This window comes from Phalacrocorax carbo, chromosome 1, assembly GCF_963921805.1.
Source record: "Phalacrocorax carbo chromosome 1, bPhaCar2.1, whole genome shotgun sequence".
NCBI classification, from domain to species: domain Eukaryota; kingdom Metazoa; phylum Chordata; class Aves; order Suliformes; family Phalacrocoracidae; genus Phalacrocorax; species Phalacrocorax carbo.
In genome coordinates this window covers 198,810,761-198,832,831 of record NC_087513.1, presented here as the reverse complement: position 1 = coordinate 198,832,831, position 22,071 = coordinate 198,810,761, and the positions used below count along the sequence as shown (strand labels likewise).

The 22,071-nt window shown below is 39.4% G+C and overlaps 1 protein-coding gene across 1 annotated transcript in view; it reads left to right on the top strand.

The window, feature by feature from the left end:
* RNF17 (ring finger protein 17) overlaps positions 1 to 22,071 on the top strand; it is a 57,013-nt gene that overhangs the window by 18,959 nt on the left and 15,983 nt on the right. The window contains exons 14-26 of the mRNA XM_064441223.1: positions 1,606 to 1,767; positions 2,666 to 2,855; positions 3,337 to 3,502; positions 4,869 to 5,059; positions 6,119 to 6,254; positions 6,730 to 6,883; positions 8,580 to 8,695; positions 11,054 to 11,174; positions 15,222 to 15,339; positions 18,639 to 18,860; positions 19,810 to 19,960; positions 21,024 to 21,142; positions 21,892 to 21,982. Of these exons, the coding sequence (XP_064297293.1) occupies positions 1,606 to 1,767; positions 2,666 to 2,855; positions 3,337 to 3,502; positions 4,869 to 5,059; positions 6,119 to 6,254; positions 6,730 to 6,883; positions 8,580 to 8,695; positions 11,054 to 11,174; positions 15,222 to 15,339; positions 18,639 to 18,860; positions 19,810 to 19,960; positions 21,024 to 21,142; positions 21,892 to 21,982 (1,937 nt within the window). The remainder of the gene's footprint in view (positions 1 to 1,605; positions 1,768 to 2,665; positions 2,856 to 3,336; positions 3,503 to 4,868; positions 5,060 to 6,118; positions 6,255 to 6,729; positions 6,884 to 8,579; positions 8,696 to 11,053; positions 11,175 to 15,221; positions 15,340 to 18,638; positions 18,861 to 19,809; positions 19,961 to 21,023; positions 21,143 to 21,891; positions 21,983 to 22,071) is intronic.

The following is a 22,071-nucleotide window of genomic DNA, read 5'->3' as shown; positions in this document are numbered from 1 at the left end:
TTTCCAAGCAACTTCAGGCACTCAAAATTGGCAGTGTTTCTCAACACCTGGCAGATATTTGACATAATGATAGCAGTGCTTGCTGTGAACAGTGGGACCCGTTTCTTAGGTCAGTAGTTTATGTACTGAATTTTGAACTGTTGTCTTGATGTTTGGTTTTCTGAATTATGAGTGAACATACAAACATGCAAAACAGAGTAATTTGAGGAAGTTGCTTTGTGCAAAAGTTCTGTAGACAGTTTGTGCGGTGCTTTGAGCTATGTTCGTTTTTGAGTGTGAATGATAATGGAAGTTGAAGAGTAGAGATCGCGGTATTGGGAGAGAAAGAAACTGACCTAAGAACTGGCAGAGGAAGAGACGCTGCTGCAAAAAGATGTGCCTTTATCAAGGACACAGAATAACATTAGCAAAGAATAAAGATTAAGGAAATTGCACTTTTTGGTTTGGGTTTGGGTTTTTTATTTGGTGGGGTTTTTTTGTTTGGGGTTTTCTTTTTTTTAACCTCAGAGTCATATAAATGTGCTCTCCCCTGACAATGTCCTGTCTAATAAGTTGTGAATTCACTGGCTGCTTTTAATGAGACTTGACAGAGTATTAGGGAATTTGAGCAGTTCAAGTCCATAACAAATTCTGTGGAAATAAGCAGTTAGCAGAGAAATTCTCCTAATGCCCATACTGAAGCTAGTGTAGTGTGTGCTCACCTTTTATTGGACATCAGAGTTCTAATGAAGAGAGAAGCACCTCACAGCTATCACAGTTGTGTGATGTTTAAGCCTTACCAGACACTTAAGTTTGAGTCTCTCTCACATACTTGCTAGAGAAAAAGATCTTAAGAGATGAAATAATGACAGAGTTACCTCGTGATTGCTTCTGTCAGTAATATGCTAAATTAAGTCTTTTGTGCAATACTGGATCTTTCTGCTGTGCCCTGATCAGTCACACAGGTGGCATTGGATCTAGATGATGCCATCCACTCTTTGCAGGAAGTTTTTTGGTGTAAAATACTCTTGTAGGAATTGAGTTGCTGGGCTTCCAAAACCTTCTGACCCATCCATCACCTTTGGTGAGTAGCTTCAGAAAAAGAAATCTGCATTTCAGATCCCAAATCAAGGGAGGTACCTGCAGTACAAAGGATTTGGATATTTAGTAGAAGTACTGTGTTAAATACGGTCATCTCTTGGCTAGCTTTAGGCCATTCCTTGATCTTCATGCATTATCACTGAGTAACTGCACAAAAGTTCTTAGCATACCTGTTCTTAAAGGTAGGAGTATTAGCCTCTGTAATTTGCTTTCTAGAATCTTCATATTTCTGTTAAATAGAGGGAGTACAAACTAAATTATCTACTTAATCAGTCTACCACTTTGTAAGCAGTGAGACAGCTTTTTGTTTTGCCAGGTTGCATAAGGGAGGTAGTTCAAAAGAGCAGATTCAATCAGAAAACAAACATGGTAACTAGTTTGAAAGAAATGTGAGCAGACTTGTCAGATTAAAAGCTATTTGAGGTAATGTTATGATTAATGCAACATAAACCTAATCACATGTCTAATAATATCTGTTGGAGTCACTTGAAGAGTGTTTGGTAATCTGTTTTATGTCTTACTCAGATTCAACAGAGCTAGTGTTTGTAAGCCATGTTATAAATCCATGCCACTTTTATATTCGGAGATACTCACAGAAGAAAGAAGCAGGGGTTTTGGAGAAGAAATTGAAAGACTTTTGTTGCAGTAAGAGTTCATATCTCTTGCCTTCAGACGTTTTGGAACTAGGTAAATTGCTAATTTCTTAAGCTCTGCATTAGGTGAAAATACTAACATGCAGTATGTCTTCCTTAGCATATTCTTCCCCCTGCCCCTCCACCTTACATAGTAAAGCAGTCCTTATAGGTTCTGGAATCTACAATTAATGCTTTTTGGGAAACATTGTACACATTGTTCGGTAAAGTAGACTCTTAAATAAATGAAAACGGTGGAAGTAAAAAAGACTCCACAGTTGTTCTCAACCGCAACAAATCGAGTGCTTAGAGTAACCAGCAGTTGAAACACCTGGCTGTAAACTTAATGTTTTCCAGCATTAGGTGGTAATTGTTAACTGGTAGTTTTTTCAGTGTACTGATTTTAATGATGTCTGGTTTTTTCGTTACTTCAGTAAATCAGCTTTCTCTCATGCAAGGAACATTCCCTTCAAGTGGCAAGATGACTCTTTTTTTAAAGTTCACTATCTGGATATAAACCATTCTGGAAGTAAAAATGAAAGACGATAATAATTTGCTAAATCGTTAAAATTATTTTCTAGCCCACATGTTGACAGTGGTACTGACTTCTAGAAGGTGTTTAGAAAACTGATAAAATATAGTAGCTCTCAACTTGAATGTTTGTCACTTTACTAAGAGGTATAGAAAGTTTGCCAGAAATTACTTCTTAATACAAGCCAAACACCTCCTAGCCTTACAGACATTGTATAAATCAATGTGGGGAGAAAACTTCTGGTGGCTGTCGAGACAAGATTTTTAATGTCTCTGTGTCTTTTTATTTTAGTGGTAGCACTCTTACTACTTGTGTGGAATATAGGCAATGATGGAACAATGTGCAGAACTGTAATAATACTTCCAGCGTGAAATATCTACAAATATTGAATTTAATCCTTTTTTTATTTGCTTCCGTATAGGTGCTAAAACTTTTATTAAGAGTAAAGAAACTGGAATGTGGTGCCGTGGAACTGTCACTGAACTAATTCCCCTAAAAAATAAAAATGAGAGGGAACCTTGTGGTCCAATAAGATATCAAGTTTGTGATATTGCACTGCTGAAAGTGTTCCTGATTGATTTTGGGAGCTCTGTAGTTCTAATTTTCTCAGGGTATGTTTACAGAGATAGGTTTTTATCTGCAATTATCCTTGACTGTTGTTACTCAAGAAGATCTCTGCTAAGAAACATGTCCTCCATCAGCTTCACACAGCAGATAACCAGATATCCAAATGATACTAATATTCTGTACATAGGTATTTCCCACAGGAAAAGTGGCAGTGTATGTAAGCACACAAGTGTACAAGCCTTCACATGTTAAAATTTTTAACTTAGACTTGCATTGCAAAAGAGAACATGCGAGTCCTCAATGCTTTAAAAAGAAAAAACGGCATTTCATTTAATCAGTTTCAATGACATGACAATATGCCAATTACTGCAATGATGACCTTTATTTTAAGTCTGGGGTTTGATTTGGGGGGTGGGGGGTGGGGGGTATGGGGTATGTGTGTGATGGTGGTGGGTTTTGTTTTGTTTTGTCTTGCTTTTTTCTTTTCTTTTAAGCTAGTACTCCTTTTATTCCCATTGACAACAGATATATTCCCGCTGAAAGGCATGAACCTGCTACTATGCAGACTGTTGAAACAGATGACATTTGTTTGTTTGTAAGGAAGCCTGATCAGCATATTGAGGCAGAACTTGCAGCTGTTCCTCCTTTAGCAGTACGGTGTTCATTGAAGGATGTTGTTCCCAAAAATGCAGTAAGTAAAAGCTGTTTGTACTATTTCAGGAGATTTTTTTCTTCCCAAGACATATATTAAAGAACTTAAATACATAATTTACAATTATCTTATTCCAGTATAAACAGAAGGAAACTCAAGAGGAGTACAGGGTATATTTTCTTTTAAAAAAAAAAGTTAAATCATCTCTTGTAAAAAGATGGTTTGTTGCATTGCTTTCATTGGAAAGGAAACAAGAGCTTATAGCAGTCTGTCTTAAAAAGCCTCTAGGTTTACAAATACATATTTGAGGCTTAAATCTCACTGTAGACGTGTTCTCTCGTCAAATCTAAAAACAAATTACAGAACTGATACTTCATGGCTGATAACTTCATGCAAATAATAACTTTCAAAAGTCATCCAAACAGAGAAGAAATGGCTTCAGAATTTTTAAGATAATATTTTCAGGGATTGTCCTTTGTTACTTAAAATGTTTTGCCACTTATTGAATAGTGTTAGTTGCTCTCTTACAGTATAACAACAAAGAAGTACGGTCAGCCTTTATTCTCTTAGAAAAAGGACATATATTGCAGCATTGTTTTCTTCAGTATTCACTTATTTATTAGGCTTTCTTTATTTTTGCGACATTGACATGGGAATGAACTATGTCCCGTGCAGCTGTGCATTTCTGACAGTATAACCACTGGTTGGTTCTGGGCTTTTTTACAGGTCTGATGTTGTCTGAAATAGCTTTAAATAGGAAAGATCTGGAACAATTTTCACAGGTGTGGGTAAAATGCCTTCATTGTATGTGCTTTCATTTTTTCACACCTGAAAAGCACAGATTTACACTATGAGAAATGCATTAATTTGATCCAAGAGAAATAAATTCAGACAGGATTTTCAAGTTAGATAAGTCAAGAAGGACGTTGTGGAGAGGAGGAATGTGTAAATTGGCCCAGCTATTTTGTACATTTGTATAAAGACAGAAAAAGATAAGAATAAACTTTCAAATGAGTTGGGAGAGCAGAAATCTAAGGCATGAAAAGGAATAGCATATGACAATTCTGGTTCATCTATCAGAACAATCAGAGGAGATGAAGTCTTGAATCTTTAAAAGAAGTGTGGAGGAAACTTGCAGTCCCTTGATCTGACTCAGTTTTATACAGTTAAACAAGTTTTATACAGTTAAAAAAAGCACTTATAAATCCATCATAGAATAATACTGTTTAGTGCTGTCTGAGCTATGGACTAGACAGTCTAACAGTGCATTCAGTATTTCGTCTGTTCAGATGCATCTGTGCTCTCTTCCTTGCTTTTAGTTTAGTTTAGTTTTAATTACTATTTGTACTTTTTATTTTAACATTCTCTGACTTCTTCAGTAACTTCTTCTTTCTCCCTAACACAGAGTGAAGGTTGGGGAGAGGAAGCAAAAGCAAAATTTTTAGGAATGGTAAATAATAAAGTTGTTTTAATGACCATATTTAGAGAAGAGGATGGTGTTCTCATTGTGGATTTGAAAAAACCTCCATTTAATAAAATCAGCAATAACATGCCGGTGTCTCTGAAGGATGCATTGGTTTTTTTAGACTTGGCAAGGTATGTGCTTTCCTTTAGTTTATGCTCTTATGCCATATATGATAACAGCATAACACTTACAAAGTTAAGTTTACTAAGGAAGTTGTTTTCAGTGTGTTTGATAAATTGCTGTGTGATGTATTAATCTTCAGCAATATCTGTTGATTTCCTTTTTTTAACCTTCACTAGTAAGAACTGTGGCATACTCATCTGCACTAGCCAGGGCTTTATTTGGATAATGAACTTTATTATAGAAAATGACAAAATTTAAATTTCTGTTAAAGTTTGAATAACAAGGGGGTGAAAGGAGAAGCCCTTAGTGTCTACCACAGAAGGAAAAACAGAGAAATCAGCCTTTTATCTGTTTGATTTGGCTGGTAGGCAGTGAGAGGCTAGTCAGCACAGCTGAACCAGCCACATGACATGATGCGTATAGCACAACCAATAGGAGAAACAACGATAGGGCATAAGGGGAGCTTGATGTTGGCATTAGGACAGAGGAGAGCTGCTTAGAGGAACCAATGGAAGAGGCAGAACAACATGAGCATTTCAGTGTTTGGGTACAGGGGTATGGCATGCAAATCTGTAGGAAATTATAGTTCATTTAGCTCTACGCAGAGAAAGGTCTTGATTTATATTTGGGCATAACTAATTGTGGTGAGAACAGTGGGAGATCATTTTTCACTGCATCTGTGTTCCTCGGGTAGTTGCTTTTTCTCATACGTGAGGGAAAGAAAATCTAAAAAAAAAATGGTTTTGTCAATGTAGTGGATTCTAGTCTTTTCTTTTTTTTAGCAACTGAAGCATACGATACTGCATCCCAAATAACAAAATCTTTTTAGCAGCCAGCTGCCATATATTGTTCTTCTTATGTTACATTTGTGATGGGAGAAGTGTTAGAGAGAGTTGGCTGCACCAACTGCAAGAAGGAAAGTTCAAGCTATTCGTGAACATGAATCAAGTTATTCTTATAAGACCATTTTGCATTTTTTATGGGAAACTTGACATTTGAATGTAAAAGGGTTCCTTCTCAGTTAATTTTGACAGAATTTATTCAAACTTTCATTTTGTTTACCTTAGGTTTAGATCACAGCTTTCCAGTCAGTTAGAAAATAATACCATCTTGCAGTATAATCCACCTAAGATTCCACAAGAAAGAGAAGTCTCTGTTGTAGTTTGCCACATTAATAGTCCAAGTGATTTCTATCTCCAGCTGGTAAGTTTAGAAAATGAGGTCCATTTAAATAAAACTCTGAACAAACATTTTAATGTTGAGCTACTTGTAGTCCACATTAAATGAGCTATAATTTCCACCATCTTCTGTCACTTTTTACCAGTTTTAGGATTCCTAGAATTGATAGATGAGATTTATTCCTACAATCCTAGATTAATCCAAGATTAACTCCAGGAATTCTTAGAATTCCAGAAAGTTAACATTTTTTGTCACTTTTCTAACGTGGTTAATTCCTGTGTGGGTATGTAGTGTTTTACTCTTTAGAGTGGTGATTGAACAGGACAATATTCAACAATTGTTAGGCTCTTTAATTCACTTTACATATTCGTAACCACTGTTTAATTTGAGGGGGGAAGACTAAGAAGTACACTACTAGAAAAAAATGTCCCTTAGAAGGGCAAAAATACCATTTAAAAAAGATCTGGTGTGTATGTTTGTTTTGTTTTTCTTATTTTAGAGAGATAACCTGGATACTTTAGCTCTTTCAAAGAAAATTCAGGAGGTATATAAACATGAGCATGGGAAAAACTTGGAAATTGTCAGCCCGGTTGAAGGTCAGGCCTGTATTGCAAAACAGAAAGATGGGAATTGGTACAGAGCACAGATTATAGGTGAAGTATTGATTCTTTCACTCTAATGCTAGGTTGCAAAATCAGATGTGGTATTAGATCACATCTAATAGGATAGGTATAGCAACAAACATTTTTACTAGGCATTCTTAAACAGTTAAGTTCATAAAGTCAGTAGCACTAATTCATGTTATATTCTTTTGCTATTAATGGATTGTTTTATACGTCTTTTTTTAAATAAGCAGAAGCAATATACTTCATTTTCTATATATTAGTGAAATTCTGTTATATAATTTTTTGAAATAATGTTTCACTTACTATTACAGTTTGAACTACAGATTTGTCTATTGTAGCTAACCTCTGAGTGTAAGCAGTGTGCATTAATCACTCCCACAGTATTTCTGAAGGGGCTGGGGGGTGACCTTATGCTGACTTCTGTGTTGCCTGTATGGGCAGTGTAGCATGCCTGTGTGCTGACATGTCTACTTGGCATGTACTTAATGTGCCAGTGTCTCATAAAGTGATTATCACAGAATCACAGGATCACAGGTTGGAAGGGACCTCAGGGATCATCTAGTCCAACCTTTCTAGGAAGAGCAGAGTCTAAACAAGATGGCCCAGCACCCTGTCCAGACGACTCTTAAAGGTGTCCAACGTGGCCGAGTCAACCGCTTCCCTGGGGAGATTATTCCAATGGTTGACTGTCCTCAGTGTGAAAAATTTCCCTCTGGTGTCCAATCGGAATCTCCCCAAGAGCAATTTGTGTCCATTCCCCCTCGTCCTCTCCATGTGACTCCGTGTAAAAAGGGAGTCTCCACCTTCTTTGTAACTACCCCTTAAGTACTGGTACATGGTGATGAGAACCCCTGTGAGCCTCCCTTTTCTCAAGACTGAACAGACCCAGTTCTCCCAGCCTATCCTCATATGGCAGGCTTCCCAGTCCTTGGATCATCTTGGTGGCCCTTCTCTGGACCCCTTCCAGCCTGTCCACATCCTTTTTGTATAGAGGGGACCAGAACTGTACGCAGTACTCCAGGTGTGGCCTGACAAGCGCTGAGTAGAGTGGGATAATGACTTCTTTCTCTCTGCTGGCGATGCCCTTTTTGATGTAACCCAGCATCCTGTTGACCTTCTTGGCCACAGCAGCACACTGTTCACTCATGTTGAGCTTTCTGTCCACCAGGCCCCCCAGCTCCCTTTCCACAGAGCTGCTCTCCAGCCAGGTGGATCCCAGTCTGTGCTGCACTCCTGGATGATGTTTTCCCAGGTGCATGATCTTACACTTTTCCTTGTTGAACTTCATAAGGTTCTTGCTGGCCCACCCCTCCAGCCTATCCAGATCTCCCTGCAGAGCAGCTCTCCCTTCTGGAGTGCCTACTTCCCCACTCAACTTGGTGTCATCAGCAAACTTCATCAGGCTACACTTGATGCCGGTATCCAGATCACTTATAAAGATGTTGAATAACATTGGGCCCAGTGTTGATCCCTGGGGGGCCCAATATCGATCCCTGGGGATCGATGGAAGGAGACCAAAACACTAACTCTGTCATTTCAGGAACCTGAAAGAGCGGGCTCTTCAAGAATATGGTTTTTGAATTGGGTTATATAACATTTGAAAATGTGGTATTTTATGATTATGTGGTATAAATGTGGATTTTGCTCTGAAATTATGGTGCTTTAACCTGTAACAGATATTCATATGTTTTTGTATTAATAACTTGGGTTGTTCTTCTTGAAGGGCTGCCAAATCATCAGGAAGTTGTGGTAAAATATGTTGACTTTGGCAACATCGGTCACTTAACTCTTCAAGACATATGCAGAGTAAAAAAGGAGTTTCTGAGCTTTCCAGAAAAGGTAAATTAGTGCTTACCTGGATTAAATACTCAAAATTAATCGAATCTCAATGGACGGAAGGGGAAAGAGAGGGTTGTTAACATTCTGAAGTCAATAAAATGTTAAGCCAGTTGCTTTTCGCGTGGGTTTATGATGTCACTTATTTAATATGTTTTGGGTGCATATTGAAAACCCTTATTTTTTTTATATCATTCAGTTTTAAATGAAATCTTATCTTACCTTGCAGTGAGGAGGTGTACAATCATTGTGTGTGTGTTTAATTCAAATACCATTATTTACTCCACAGGAAGCCAAATTGATATTTACATTCCTTCATTTTCAAATGATGATCTAATAATGGTCTTTTTAAAAAATTATATTTTTGTGTGTTCTATGCAATTAAAGTTTGGTGTTTTCCTAACTTTAGATATTGCCGGAGTTTCCCCCTTCTGACAAGGAGGAAAACTGAGTGGGAAAGGAAATGGCGAAGTATTTCTGTCAATATAAAAAATGCATATATGTAGAAAATATTTCTTTTTCTTCAGCTGTTCATTCAACCGTTCTGGTTGCGAGCCATAATTATGCGAAACCTTAAAACTTCGTACGTTGATAGGGGTTTTTTAACCAATTATAGGCACCAGAAGTAGTGATTGTTGTAACTAACGTTGGCCAGCATCTTTTACTGAAAATAGGATTTAATTGTTTATATTTTGAGCAGATGTTTCTAGGGAAAGTTTCAGTCAAAATAATTGAACCTTTTTGACAGCAAGGGAGAGGAAATATTCCAAAAATGGCAAAACATTCTTGCAGTTGCAATGTCTTAATGCTTCAGTTCAGAGCAGCTAATGAATAAAGGTTTTGGGATTTTTGATGGGTGTTATCTCATCGTTCCAACTGATTTCTTGTTATTGACCAAGTCCTCAGAAAAATCCATTAAGAGTTTGTCAGCTCTTCAGCACATACTACTAGGCCTCCTCACTTCAAATATAATGGAGAAGGGGCTGAAGAGTTACAGATACAGATGGGTATATGACCTCTAGACAATGGTTTAAAAAAACTTCAACCTAATCTCAAATTTCAGCATTCTTATGCCTTACATAGGTTATAGTGAAACACTCTGGCAAGGTGACTACACTTGAAGTTTGCATAAGAAATAAGAAGTTCCTGTTGCTATTAGTTTTAATGCAAATGATAGAAAAATCAGCAGGTTTCAGTCTGCTTGTGTGTTTATATGGTTTCAAATCTGTTAAAAAATTTTAAGGTTTTAAAATTATCTGAAAAATTAAGGAACATAAGGTTGCAAAATAAAGCATTCAAAAGGTAAGAGTATCAGAAGCGAGGTCTATTGTGTAGTTCTGTCCTGTTGCATGTAAGCACTGGTAAGTGCTTCTCATGTGATCACGTATTGCAATGTCTCAAATGTAAGTTGGTTGTTTAAGAGATTTGAACTAGGCTGTTACAAGAGAAGTTGGACTTTTTTCAGCCTGTTAATACAGTTTTCAGGCATTTTAATGGACTTGGGTGGTGCAGAAGTCTTGGCCAAGACTGGAGTGAGCAGTGCTTAATGTAGTGTTGGTTTTGTCATCCACAGCCCTTTCTTTTAATGGTTATTTAACCTGTCAGTCTTATTTTCATATTCCTGACTGCCTGTATCCTAAGAATATCTGCACAAAACGTTCTTATTTCTATTGCTTTTATTTCCTTTCTCTCCTTTTTCCCCCACCTGTGTTACTCTTCTTTCTTTTGGCGCAATAAACAAGGAGGAAACAAAACATTCACAGTTAATTTAAAATCGAGCCATAGTTTAGCCACCGAAGTTTGCAATAAAGATGCTATACAAAAATTCTGTAATCAAAGTACTTCATCTCACGTGATTTCCTGTGTGTCTATTTCTTTATGTCTCCGAAATACCTTTAAAAAATACGGCAGGAATTTTCTGACATAGGCACTGTGGTACTCTGGTGTCTCTCTGCTTAGTCCTTCGGACTTCTACAACAGTATAGTCATGTTAATCTTGGATGCTTTGAGTCTGGGTTATTACATCATGATAAGCAAAACAGGATGAAGGGTTTCTTAATCACCTCTCTGCAGTAATCTTTCCTGCTCTCTGCAGCCAATTCTATGTCTAACCATAAAGGGAGGGAAGGAGAAGTGAGCTCTTTATATCTCAGCAAGAATGTGTCTGAAATTGAGGCTTATACACAGCTGCTGGCGGGGGGGGGGGCGTCATCTTAAATAAAATAATGGTAATGTGGAACCAGAAGCCAAGGTCATGCGGTTTTGCTGTCCTGCATGCGTGCAAAGCAAAGGCTGTGATTTGGCTGTAATGAGACGGTCTTGATATGTTATGGTAGATAGATAATTTGACTTATTCTTCAGGCAATCAGGTGCAAGCTGGCTTGCATTGAGCCTTATGAAGGGGCAAATGAGTGGAACAGAGAAGCCAAGGAAAGATTTGAAGAAATGACTGAAGATAAACTTATGCTGTGTTCAGTTGTTGGTAAGTTATCAGGAGGATATTAATTTATATTTAAATATTATTAAATTAACTCAGAAACATGTACTTTCACATTTTAGATAGTATTTATTTGAAATACATATGTTTGTACTTAGGTGGCTGGAGTGAGAATATCTAAACATGAACTAATTGGAAGAGGCATAACACATAAAACTGAGAAAAGCTCTGTTTATGTCTTAGCTTACAGACCACACCAGCATTACGTGATATTAATATACTGGTTTATTATGATCCTTTGTTTCCAAAAGTACTAGCTATCCTTGACTTTCCTGACTTCATTGGTAGCTGGGAGTGTAATCACTGCTGCTCTAAAACATGAAGAAAAAAAGCAGATAACACATAACATGCCTTAGTAGGATTTTTTCTCAATAACATTTATTGTTAATATGCAGCTAGTTATTATTCCGCACTTGTGGAATCGTGGTTTGGAACCCATATAATAAATGAAATTACATAGAATCACAGAATGGTAGGGGTTGGCAGGGACCTCTGGAGATCATCTCATCCAACCCCCCTGCTTCAGCAGGGACAGCTAGAGCAGGGGGCACAGGAACGCGTCCAGGTGGGTTTTGAATGTCTCCAGGGAAGGAGACTCCACAGCCTCCCTGGGCAGCCTGTTCCACTGCTCTGTCACCCTCACGGGAAAGAAGTTTTTTCTCATGTTAAAGTGGAACTTCCTGTGTTCCAACTTGTACTGGTTGCCCCTTGTCCTGTCATTGGGCACTATTGAAAAGAGCCTAGTCCCATCCTCCTAACGCCCTCTCTTTAGATATTTATAGGTATTGATGAAATCCCCACTCAGTGTCCTCTTCTCCAGGCTGAACAAACCCAGGTCTCTTCAGTCTTTCCTCATAGGGGAGTTTCTCCAGTTCCCTGGTCATCTTCGTAACTCTCTGCTGGACTTGCTCAAGCTGTTCCCTGTCCTTCTTAAACTTGGAGGCCCAAAACTGGGCACAGTACTCCAGATGTGGCCTCACTATGGTGGAGTAGAGGGGGAGGATAACCTCCCTCCACCTGCTGGCCACACTCCTTTTAATGCATCCCAGGATACCGTTGTCCTTCTTGGCCACAAGGGCACATTGCTGGCTCAGGGTCAACTTGTTCTCCACCAGCACTCCCAGGTCCTTCTCAGCAGAGCTGCTTTCCATTAGGTCAGTCCTCAGCCTGTACTGGTGCATGGTGTTGTTCCTCCCCAGGTGCAGGACCTTGCACTTGCTTTTGTTGAATTTCATGAGGTTCCCCTTGGCCCGGGTCTGCAGCCTGTCCAGGTCTTGCTGGGTGGCAGCACAGCCTACTGGCATATCAGCCACTCCTCCCAATGTAGTTTCATCAGCAAACTTGCTGAGGTTACACTCTATCCCCTCATCCAGGTCACTGATGAATATGGTGAACAGGACTGTACCCAGCACAGACCCCTGGGGAACACCACTAGAGACAGGCCTCCATCCAGACTCTGCTCCATTGATCATGACCCTCTGCGTTCTGTTGTTGAGCCAGTTCTCTGTCCACCTCACTGTCCGCTCATCCAACCCACACTTCTTTAGCTTGCCTATGAGGGTGCTATGGAAGACAGTGTTGAACACCTTACTGAAGTCAAGATAGACAACATCCACTGCTCTCCCTTCATCAACCCAGCCAGTCACACCATCATAGAAGGCTATCAGGTTGGGCAAGCACAATCTTCCCTTGGTGAATCCATGTTGACTATTTCTGATAGCCTTCTTGTCCTCTACATGCCTGGAGATGACCTCCAGGATGAACTGCTCCATCACCTTTCCAGGGATGGAGGTGACACTGGCCTATAGTTTCCCAGGTCCCCCTTCTTGCCCTTTTTGAAGATTGGAGTAACATTTGCTTTCCTCCAGCCCTTGGGCACCTCTCCTGTCCTCCACGACTTTTCAAAGATGATGGAGAGTGGCTCAGCAAGAACATCCACCAGCTCCCTCAGCACTTGCAGGTGCATCCCATCAGGGCCCATGGGTTTATGAGGATCCAGTTTGCCTAAATGATCTCTGACCCAATCCTTCCCAACTGATGGTAAGTCTTCCTTTCTCCAGATTTGTCCTCTCTTCTCTGGGGGCTGAGATGCCTGAGGGCCAGCCTTAGCAGTAAAGACCGAGGCAAAGAAGGCATTCAGTAACTCCGCCTTCTCTGCATCCTGGGTTACCAGGGCCCCTTCCTTGTTCAGCAGTGGGCCCACTGTATCCCCAGTCTTCCTTTTACTGCTGATGTATTTAAAGAAGTCGTTCTTGTTATCTTTGACATGCATTTCCAGATTTAATTCCAAGTGGTCCTTGGCCTTCCTCATCTGCATACCCTGACAACATTTCTATATTCTTCCCACGCGGCCAGTCCCTTTGTTCGCATACTGTGAACCTCCCTCTTCCATTTGAGTTTCTCTAGAAGCTCTTTGCTCACCAATGTGGGTCCCCTGGCTCCTCTGCCTGATTTCTTCCTCCTGGCTTGAGCTCGGAGGAAGTGGTCCTTGAATACTGTCCAGCTGTCTTGGAGCCCCTTGCCTTCCAGAGCCCTAGCTCATTCCTCCTAGCAGGTCTTTGAAGAGGCCAAAGTTGGCCCTCTTCAAGTCCAAGGCTGTAACCCAACTCACAGCCCTGCTTCTACCTTGCAGTATCCTAAACAACCATCTCATGGTCACTGCAGCCAAGGCTACCCCCAACTCTCACATCCTCAACCAGCCCTTCCGTGTTTGTTAGGATAAGGTCAAGCAGCACGTCTCGCCTCGTTGGCTCCTCCACCACCTGCATCAAAATGTTGTCCTCGATGCTCTGCAGGAACCTTCTGGATCATGCATGGTTTGCCGTGTTGCTTTTCCAGCAAATATCAGGGTGGTTGAAGTCCCCCATGATAACCCAGGCCTGTGATTGCGAGGCTACTTCCAGCTGTCTGTAGAAGGGTTCATCAGCTTCCTCTTCTTGATCAGGTGGCCTGTAGCAAATGCCCACAACAGTGTCACCCATATTTCCCTGCCCATTTGTTTTTACCTGTAAGCTCTTGACTCATTCTTCCTCCACCCCTAGGCATTCCAGTTTCTCTGTCACATAAAGAGCATCTCCCCCACCTCACCTTGCTGGCCTGTCTTTCCTGAAAAGCCTGTAGCCATCCAGGACATCATTCCAGTCATGCAAGCTATCCCACCGTTTCCCTCTGATTGCAATGAGATCATGGATCTGTGACCACACACAGATCTCTAGTTCCTTCCATTTATTCCCCATGCTACATGCATTGGTGTACAGGCATTCCAGAGAGGTAACCGAGCACACAGGTTTCCCTGGAGGGGTGCTCAAGGTTCCATTATTGCCATATACACCCTTGAGGTGGTTGATCTTCTGACTGTCATCTCATGAAGCAGCTAAGGCACCTTTGGTGGTGCTCTGGTTGGCCTGGCTTATTCCCCCATTGGATGTGATGGCACCAGCATTGCCACTTTGGACCCTGCCCCCCCAGTCCTTCAGTTTAAAGCCCGCCTCAGCAGGTTGGGCAGCCTGCTGCCAAAGATTCCTTTGCCCCTTCCAGGCAGGTGGATTCCATCCCTCCCTAGCAGCCTGTGGTTGTTGAAGAACGTTCCGTTGTCACAAAAGCCAAAACCCTCACTTTGACACCAACCACGTAACCAGGAGTTGATTTGTGTTATTTGCCTATTTCTAGTCGCCCATTTTTCTCCAACAGGTAGTATGAAGAATCATAGAATAGTTTAGGTTGGAGAATACCTTTAAGATTAAGCCCAAACATGCAACTCTTCTTCCAAATCCACTGTGCCTACGTCATGCAGCAGTTGGTTTCTTTGTACAGAAATATTTTATAATTGTTGGGGTATTTTAAGTCAATTTTCTAGATACATGTAAAGCTCAGCCTGTACATATTGTTGATGTTCAGAATCAATTATTTTATAAATCAAATGCAATTTTACTAAATTATTTCTCTTAGTACCATTTGCCATGTCTACAAAACTAAATAGTCTTTATACTGTCATTGATTAGTGCTAATTATGTTTATATTATTTATTCACAGAGATTTTAGATAATAACATCTTGTCTGTTGAACTCTTTGACTCCTCTGCTGTTCATGGAAGAAGCTTTAGTATTAACTGCCAGCTAGTTAAAGAAGACCTAGCATCCTACATACCTGGGTAAACACACTGTCCTTCAAGTATTTAGAAATACTGAATTTGTATTACAGAATAACTGACTTAAGTATGTCACCTCCAGTGGCTGGAATTTACCACATTTGTGATAAATTCATTACAATGAATTACAATGAATGTGATATTCATCAACTGATTTAAGTTACAGAGTGTAACTCTGCAGTTTGGCGTAGCTGAATTCTCTTATCTTGGCTAACATAGTTTATTGCAATTGATTCAGAAGTTGGAGATGAAATGTTTGCATCATACTTGTAATGGGCTTAAGTGCCAAACCTTCCCAAACTGGTTATCATTAAGGTTCCCATTCCCTCCTAGTAAGAAAATAAATATCACCTGTGTGTTTAACTGGTGCCTGAGGTAAGTCATCTCTTAGGAAGGTCTGTTATTAGAGAACAGATACTCAGATAACCGACTGTGACAGTGACAGAAGATTTGGGAGGCCTGCTAGGGGAGGTGAGGCTGATAAGGAGATAACATTGCTGCATTTAATTTGTTGGCTTTTTAATAAGATAATCCCTGGGCTGTATTCATGAAAATAATTATGCTTTCATTAATTTTTGACTACTGATAAAAAGATTGTTAAATAGAAAGCTTTGATTCTAAAAGGGAATTTCTGCATTTGCTTCTTTCGGGAGGAAGCAAATAAGTGGATTTTCATCTCTTAGCTCTGAAATACAACTAAACCCTAGTAACACTGTTCTTGTACTAGTCACAGTTTTTAATAAGATTTTTCCAAAGTTAAGCAGCTTTACTTAAACCTGAACATCAGAATTGTTTTGTCACTGTCAGTAGTGTATTTTGTTGTGTGGCAGCTATATTTAGATGCCTGCCTGCAGCCTGCAGACAAGAGGATATGTTACTTTAATATAAGTTGCTGTGTAATACTGATAACTTTACTAATATGGATTTTTTTGGTTGCTCGCTCACTTCCCCTTCTGTAGTTGGACCGGGAAGAAAACAGAAGAAACAGGAGCAAGGAAACTCATGGGGTCAAAATAAAGACAGGGAAATAGCTTATCAAGTACAGTTGCAGGCAAAGCAGACTAAATTTAACTTAATTATTTACTAATTAGCATAAATATTTAATTACTGATTCAAGTATTGGGACACAAAAGGCAAATATTGATGGCACCTACACTCCCCATTTCCCAGTCTGAACTTCACTCCAAGCACCACTCCTCTCCCTCGTATGCTCCTGTTAATGCTCAGTCCCTTCAGTGAGGCATGAGAGCAGTGCGTTGGGGTCAGGATACAGCAATTTCTCCCTGATGCTCCTTCCTTCTTACCTGTTTCTTCCTGTGCTCCAGCATGGGCCTCAGTCCTTTCAGGAGTGAGCTTCTTCCCCCACAAAATACTTTCTGCTCTTCTGACCTTGCTGTTCCCTATGTAATTTCTCTTCTATTCCCTCCTCTCTCCCTGGTGTTTTTTGCCCTTCATTAAATTAGAGGTGCCACCAGCTTCACTGAATGGTTCAGCCATGTCCTGAGTGTGGAGGGTCTGTTGCAGAGACTGCTGAAGTGGGCCGTGTCTGCCATGGGCAACACCTGGCCTCTTCTCTCAGAGGTCACCCCTGCAGCCCCTCTCCCCAGCTACCAACACCTTGCCATTTCCACCCAGCGCACCATGTCTTTTAGTTGAAATGGTGTTTCTGTTGGGGGGAGGGGGCAAGGGTGTTGTTTTGTGGGGCTTTGGAGGTTTGGGGCTTGCTTTGTTTTCCAGTGCGCATAGGTCTCTAGCCCTCCAGAGCTCATTTGTCACACTTTCTCACTGAATTTTCCATTTGTGAAGGTAGATGTCTTCAAAAAAACAAAAGACTCTAGGTCCTTTAGGACATTTGGGGTATGATTACTCTTCCATGTTTAATGCTGTTGAGGGATACCCAGGCAAGCGCTAATTTAGTGTAAGACTAATATAAGCAGGAGAGCACGGAGCTCCATTGAAGCTGATTTGCTGACAAGCAAACATCAGTAACCTTACTCTTGCATTAGGATAGATGGTAATCCCTACAGAATTCCAGTAAAAAAACTTGGAGTCTGAAGTTCATTCCAAATTGATTGGTTTTTCTGATGGATTTGCAATGATAATGCTACAGTGGAGTTACTAGAGAGGAAGTTGTAAGACATATAACATGTATTTCCCTTGGGAGAACTCTCCATGGCAGATTGCCTCTGTCCATTTCATAGTTCAGATCACTTGTACACAAGGTAAGCATATTTATGAGCTATGGTGTTCATTTTTCTCTTGGTTCTACAAGTTAGCGGTTTTACCCAGCAGTTTCCAAATACCTGCATCAGGAAGGTTTGCATAAATAATTGTGTAGCAGTATGTAATAGATGATTCAATACTATACGAAATTTTCTCTCTGCCAGAGCAGTTTGCTTCCTTCCTGTGAATGAAAAGTCAGGTGGTAGATCTCTGAAAACAGAAAAGAGTTTCTTCCTGGAGGCCCATAGCCAGCAGTTAAGGTCATGCTTGCTGTCTCCTTTAGTCAGTGATGTTTACAAGAAGCCAATTCTTTTTCATTAACAGGGTTGTTTGGTTTGTTTGGTTTTTTTCAACCTGCACTCTCTTATGCCTGTAGTTGGAACAATTCACACAGACTTGTACTACAGTGGGCTGTGGCTCAAAATACATACCAGCCAACTCTTGATTGCTGTTGAGATTTATTCTATCCAGTTCAGACAATTTAGACAAGTTTTCATCAAGGTATTATCATGACCATACTTCATTCAGTACTCTACTTAGGAAAGTGCTAGCACCAGTTGTGCTTATTTGTATACTCAGGGCATGCTAGGAAGGTAAATGTTTCACTAATGATAGTATTCTTTAGTTCTGAAAGCAGTATGTACACATCTTAGAAGTCGAATGTTGGAGCTTTCACTCAGAGGCAATACTGATTTCCAGAAGTATGATATTAGTAATTTTATGTCTTTTAAGCCAGACACAAACAGTAATGTTCAGCAGCCCATTTGTGTCAGGCTTGCTTTTCTACTGGCAGCCTGTATTGTGTAGTGCATTCATCTGTCAGTAGAACATGCAAGGATACCTTCTGAAGGAGAATAAAATTAAGATGCTATCATGAATGTTTCAGAAGTAGCATTTAGAAATGTTCTTGCCTTTTGTTGGGATTTTTTTTCTGCTTTTCTAAGTTATTTGTTAGTAGTCTTTGCTCTTCTTCATGTTGAATGATTCCTGTCATGTTGAACTGTGTTTATTGAGCTCTTTTTCTGTTTGTTTAAAATGTGTTTAAACTTTCCATTCTAAATACTTTATGCTCTTTACAGGTACACTGAAAGTACTCCTGTAAGGCCCAGTGAAATATGGGATGTTCCTATAGAAGAAATTTCTGAAACCTCAGCGGCTTTAAATCCTATAGACATGGAATCTGTGGATGAAGGATATTTCAAATCACTTTGTAAGAAAGAGTTACAAGCAAGAATTAGTAATGTTGTATCACCTAGTAGAATTTTTATACAGTGGCTGTCATCAGAAAGTATACTGAAAAGGTACTAAAATTCAAAGAACTTTTCCTGAATTAAGGCGGTTTTTAGTACAAACTGGTGAAGTACAGTTAGGACAAACTCTGAGTAGGGTTGCATTTGGCATTGGGTACTCTTTAAATGCTGTTGGCTTATCTTGCTTTGTTGAGGAAGGTATAGGAACATAAGACAGATTGACACCATGTTGTGGTTTATTAAATATTTGTGATTCCAGATTAAGTACATGATCTAACTCCTATTTCAAATCAGTTTTAATGTACTAAGTATTGGAGCCTGATAAATGCAATACTGTCCGGGAAGACTATATCCTTCTGCTCTTTCTTTTCTCCTCCCCATTCCTTCATTAAAAATCTTGTTAAATAATACCGGTGTCCTAAGACATAGAACTTCAGTAAAGTTACTTGTTTCAGCATGAGTCTAATATGCTGTTAGGAAAGTTCTAGACATAGTGTGTCGACCTTCCTTTGGTAGATACTTAGGTAATATTTAGGTAATAGTACATACTGTTTGAAGACAGTTAAAATGAAGTATCATGGCTTAGTGCAAGTTGCTTATTTTCTGCCTCTTATTTCTCCTTTCTTTCATTTTCCCTCCTTGCATGTAGCTACCTAGAGCCCCACTGAATTAGTCATGACACTAAATTATCACATTCTTAATCTGTCAAGAGAAAATAGTGCATCATTCAAATAGAGCTATACAGAAGGGTCAGGATCACTCAGATCAATTCCATTGTTTAAGAAAACGTGCTAGTTTTACAGAATTTTCATTAGATTGCATGTGTTTTGAAGCTCCCTTTCATGTATTTCTAACATCATGAAGAAAATATACAATACTATTTGTCTGTTAAGTAGTTACTAAAACTTTACTCTATGCTAGGTAAGCAGTAATGGACTAAATAAACCCTTTATTCATTGGATAAAATTTTGACACTAGAAAGTGGTTTTTTGAATGTTAGTTTACAGGAGAAGATGGCTACCATCTACAAAGAGTCCCAGCCACAGTCCGTGAAGTGGGAAAGTGGTATGCACTGTGCTGTTTATGTGCATGATTTGAAACAGTGGCAAAGAGGTCAAATAAGCAGGATTATCTCTGAAACACATGCAGAGGTAAATCTGTTATTATTCTTTTATTTCTAAAGTTTGTAATAATTTATTGATTAAAATAATGTCAAGTCTTTGCTCCTTACTTCTGTGTTAATATTTTTGCATGCAGCCTTTTGCTTTTGTGAGGAGTTTAAGTTACATTGTTCTTGCTGCAAGTAAGATTAGTGTCTCATCTAAGATCAGATGCCTTTGGCAGGGAACCCAGTAGTTGAGGAAGGTTCATGAGGTTGACTTTGCATATGTTTATGCTACACTTTTCGACATAGCACAGGTAGCCTAACAGCTTAGCTTGAATTCTATAAGCTATGTGAACCTGAGGGTAACATTAGTTCAAACTTAATGATCCTTGCTAAAAGATGGAGCTGACTGAGCTGAGTGCAGCACCACAGGAACGGATGTAGTCATGCTCTTGCTGGAACCATAAACTGATGGTGATGCACAATGCCATGTAGGTGTAACATTTGCCACAGTAACTTCTCACACAGTGCTGCTTTAAACATGCATTTTGTTGCACTCATTTGAAAAGAGTAAGGAGCATCAGAAGAGGCATGTCATGAATGCATAACTACTTACCTCAAAAGTGAGAGTGGCTTTTTAGTCCTACAGATATCCAGAATTGGATTACTCTTGGTTCTCTCCACTATTATCAGATTATGCACGTGGGTTAGTAGGGAGCAGAAGTGGCACTTCGTAGACTTCCAGTTTGCATCATTTGCTTTCTAAGGCTAAGAGCCCTCAAACAGCTATTTAACGACATCAGCAAACCCTCACAAAAAGCAAGGGTGGAGGGGAACCATTTCAGCGTTAAATGCACCAATGTAACTGAAGCAGGGGAAAAAGAAATATTCAAATAGCAACCTCTGTAAAGTTGTTTAGCCCCCTTTGAGCACAGTTGTGTGTTTTGTCCTCTCAGTATGCTGTGGTAGTCACTCAGTGCAAAGGCCATACTGGTAACATTTGTTTGAATTATGTTTACCTGTTTAGGCATGCTTTGAATTATCCTTTGTTACAGATAACATTAAGAGAGGTATTTTTCCTCTTCCATTGTGTTTCTTGTCTGTAACAGGTAACACTTTATGATTCTGGAGCTGAAAAAACAGTGGATATCAGCTGTCTAAGAAAGCTTGAGGAAAATATGAAGATAATTAAGGCATTAGCAGTAGAATGTTCCTTGGCAGATATAAGGTAGCCTTTCCTTTATACTCAACAGCAGTATTAGAAACCTAATAATGACATAACTTAATAATTTTTTCCTGTGGTAGCACTGATTATCTAAGATCTGGATGTGGTTTGTTTTTTGAATAAAGAAGAAATGGAACGACAGCTGTTATTTGTTTTATAAGTGGGTTTTTTTCTAAGGGTTGTGCTACATACAAGTAAAGCAGAAACCGTGCTAGAGAAAGAAAAAATATTTGTAGGATTAATTTTAAAATACTGGACGGATGTTAGAGTGTTTTCTTATTTCACTGAATGCTTCTTTTCCTTGGCTTAGAATTTGAGATTAATTAGATCTCATGAAAATGTGCAGGAAGTCTCTCTCTTCTAGACTTTAGAAAAGAGAGAAAACTCTGCATTTGTTTGTGTGCTGTCTATACTGTGAAGAAAAAATAGTTGTTTGTAATACCTATTCCCTGAATGAATATGAAAATCCCAGTTTGCAGATGAAGTATGGATTTTCCTTTGTTCTATTAAGGCAGGTGTCATGATCCTCCTCCATTTTGAAGTTTTGGGGTTACATTTTTTAATTCTTCCTGCCATAGATCCAGAACTATTTCTTTTTACTCTTGACTGTAATGGAGATTGTAATTTTTCCCTGACAGTACAGGCAGTTTGAAAAAAAAATCAGAATTTAGTAAAGGGAAGGGTTTGTGGTTAAGCTCAGGAGATGCCAGCTTCTCATGTACTAAAGGAGAATTTAATTTGTTCTGTGTTAGACCAACAGGTGGAAGCAAGCAGTGGACAGCAACAGTGTGTGAATATTTATGCTATTACCTAAATGGGGCACAAGTAACAATAATCATACAGGTTTGTAATCAAAACCAGCAGTATATGTAAAATTTCTGTCAGGTTGCCTCTTAAATTTTATTTTTTCCTGAATGTTTTCACTCTTCAAA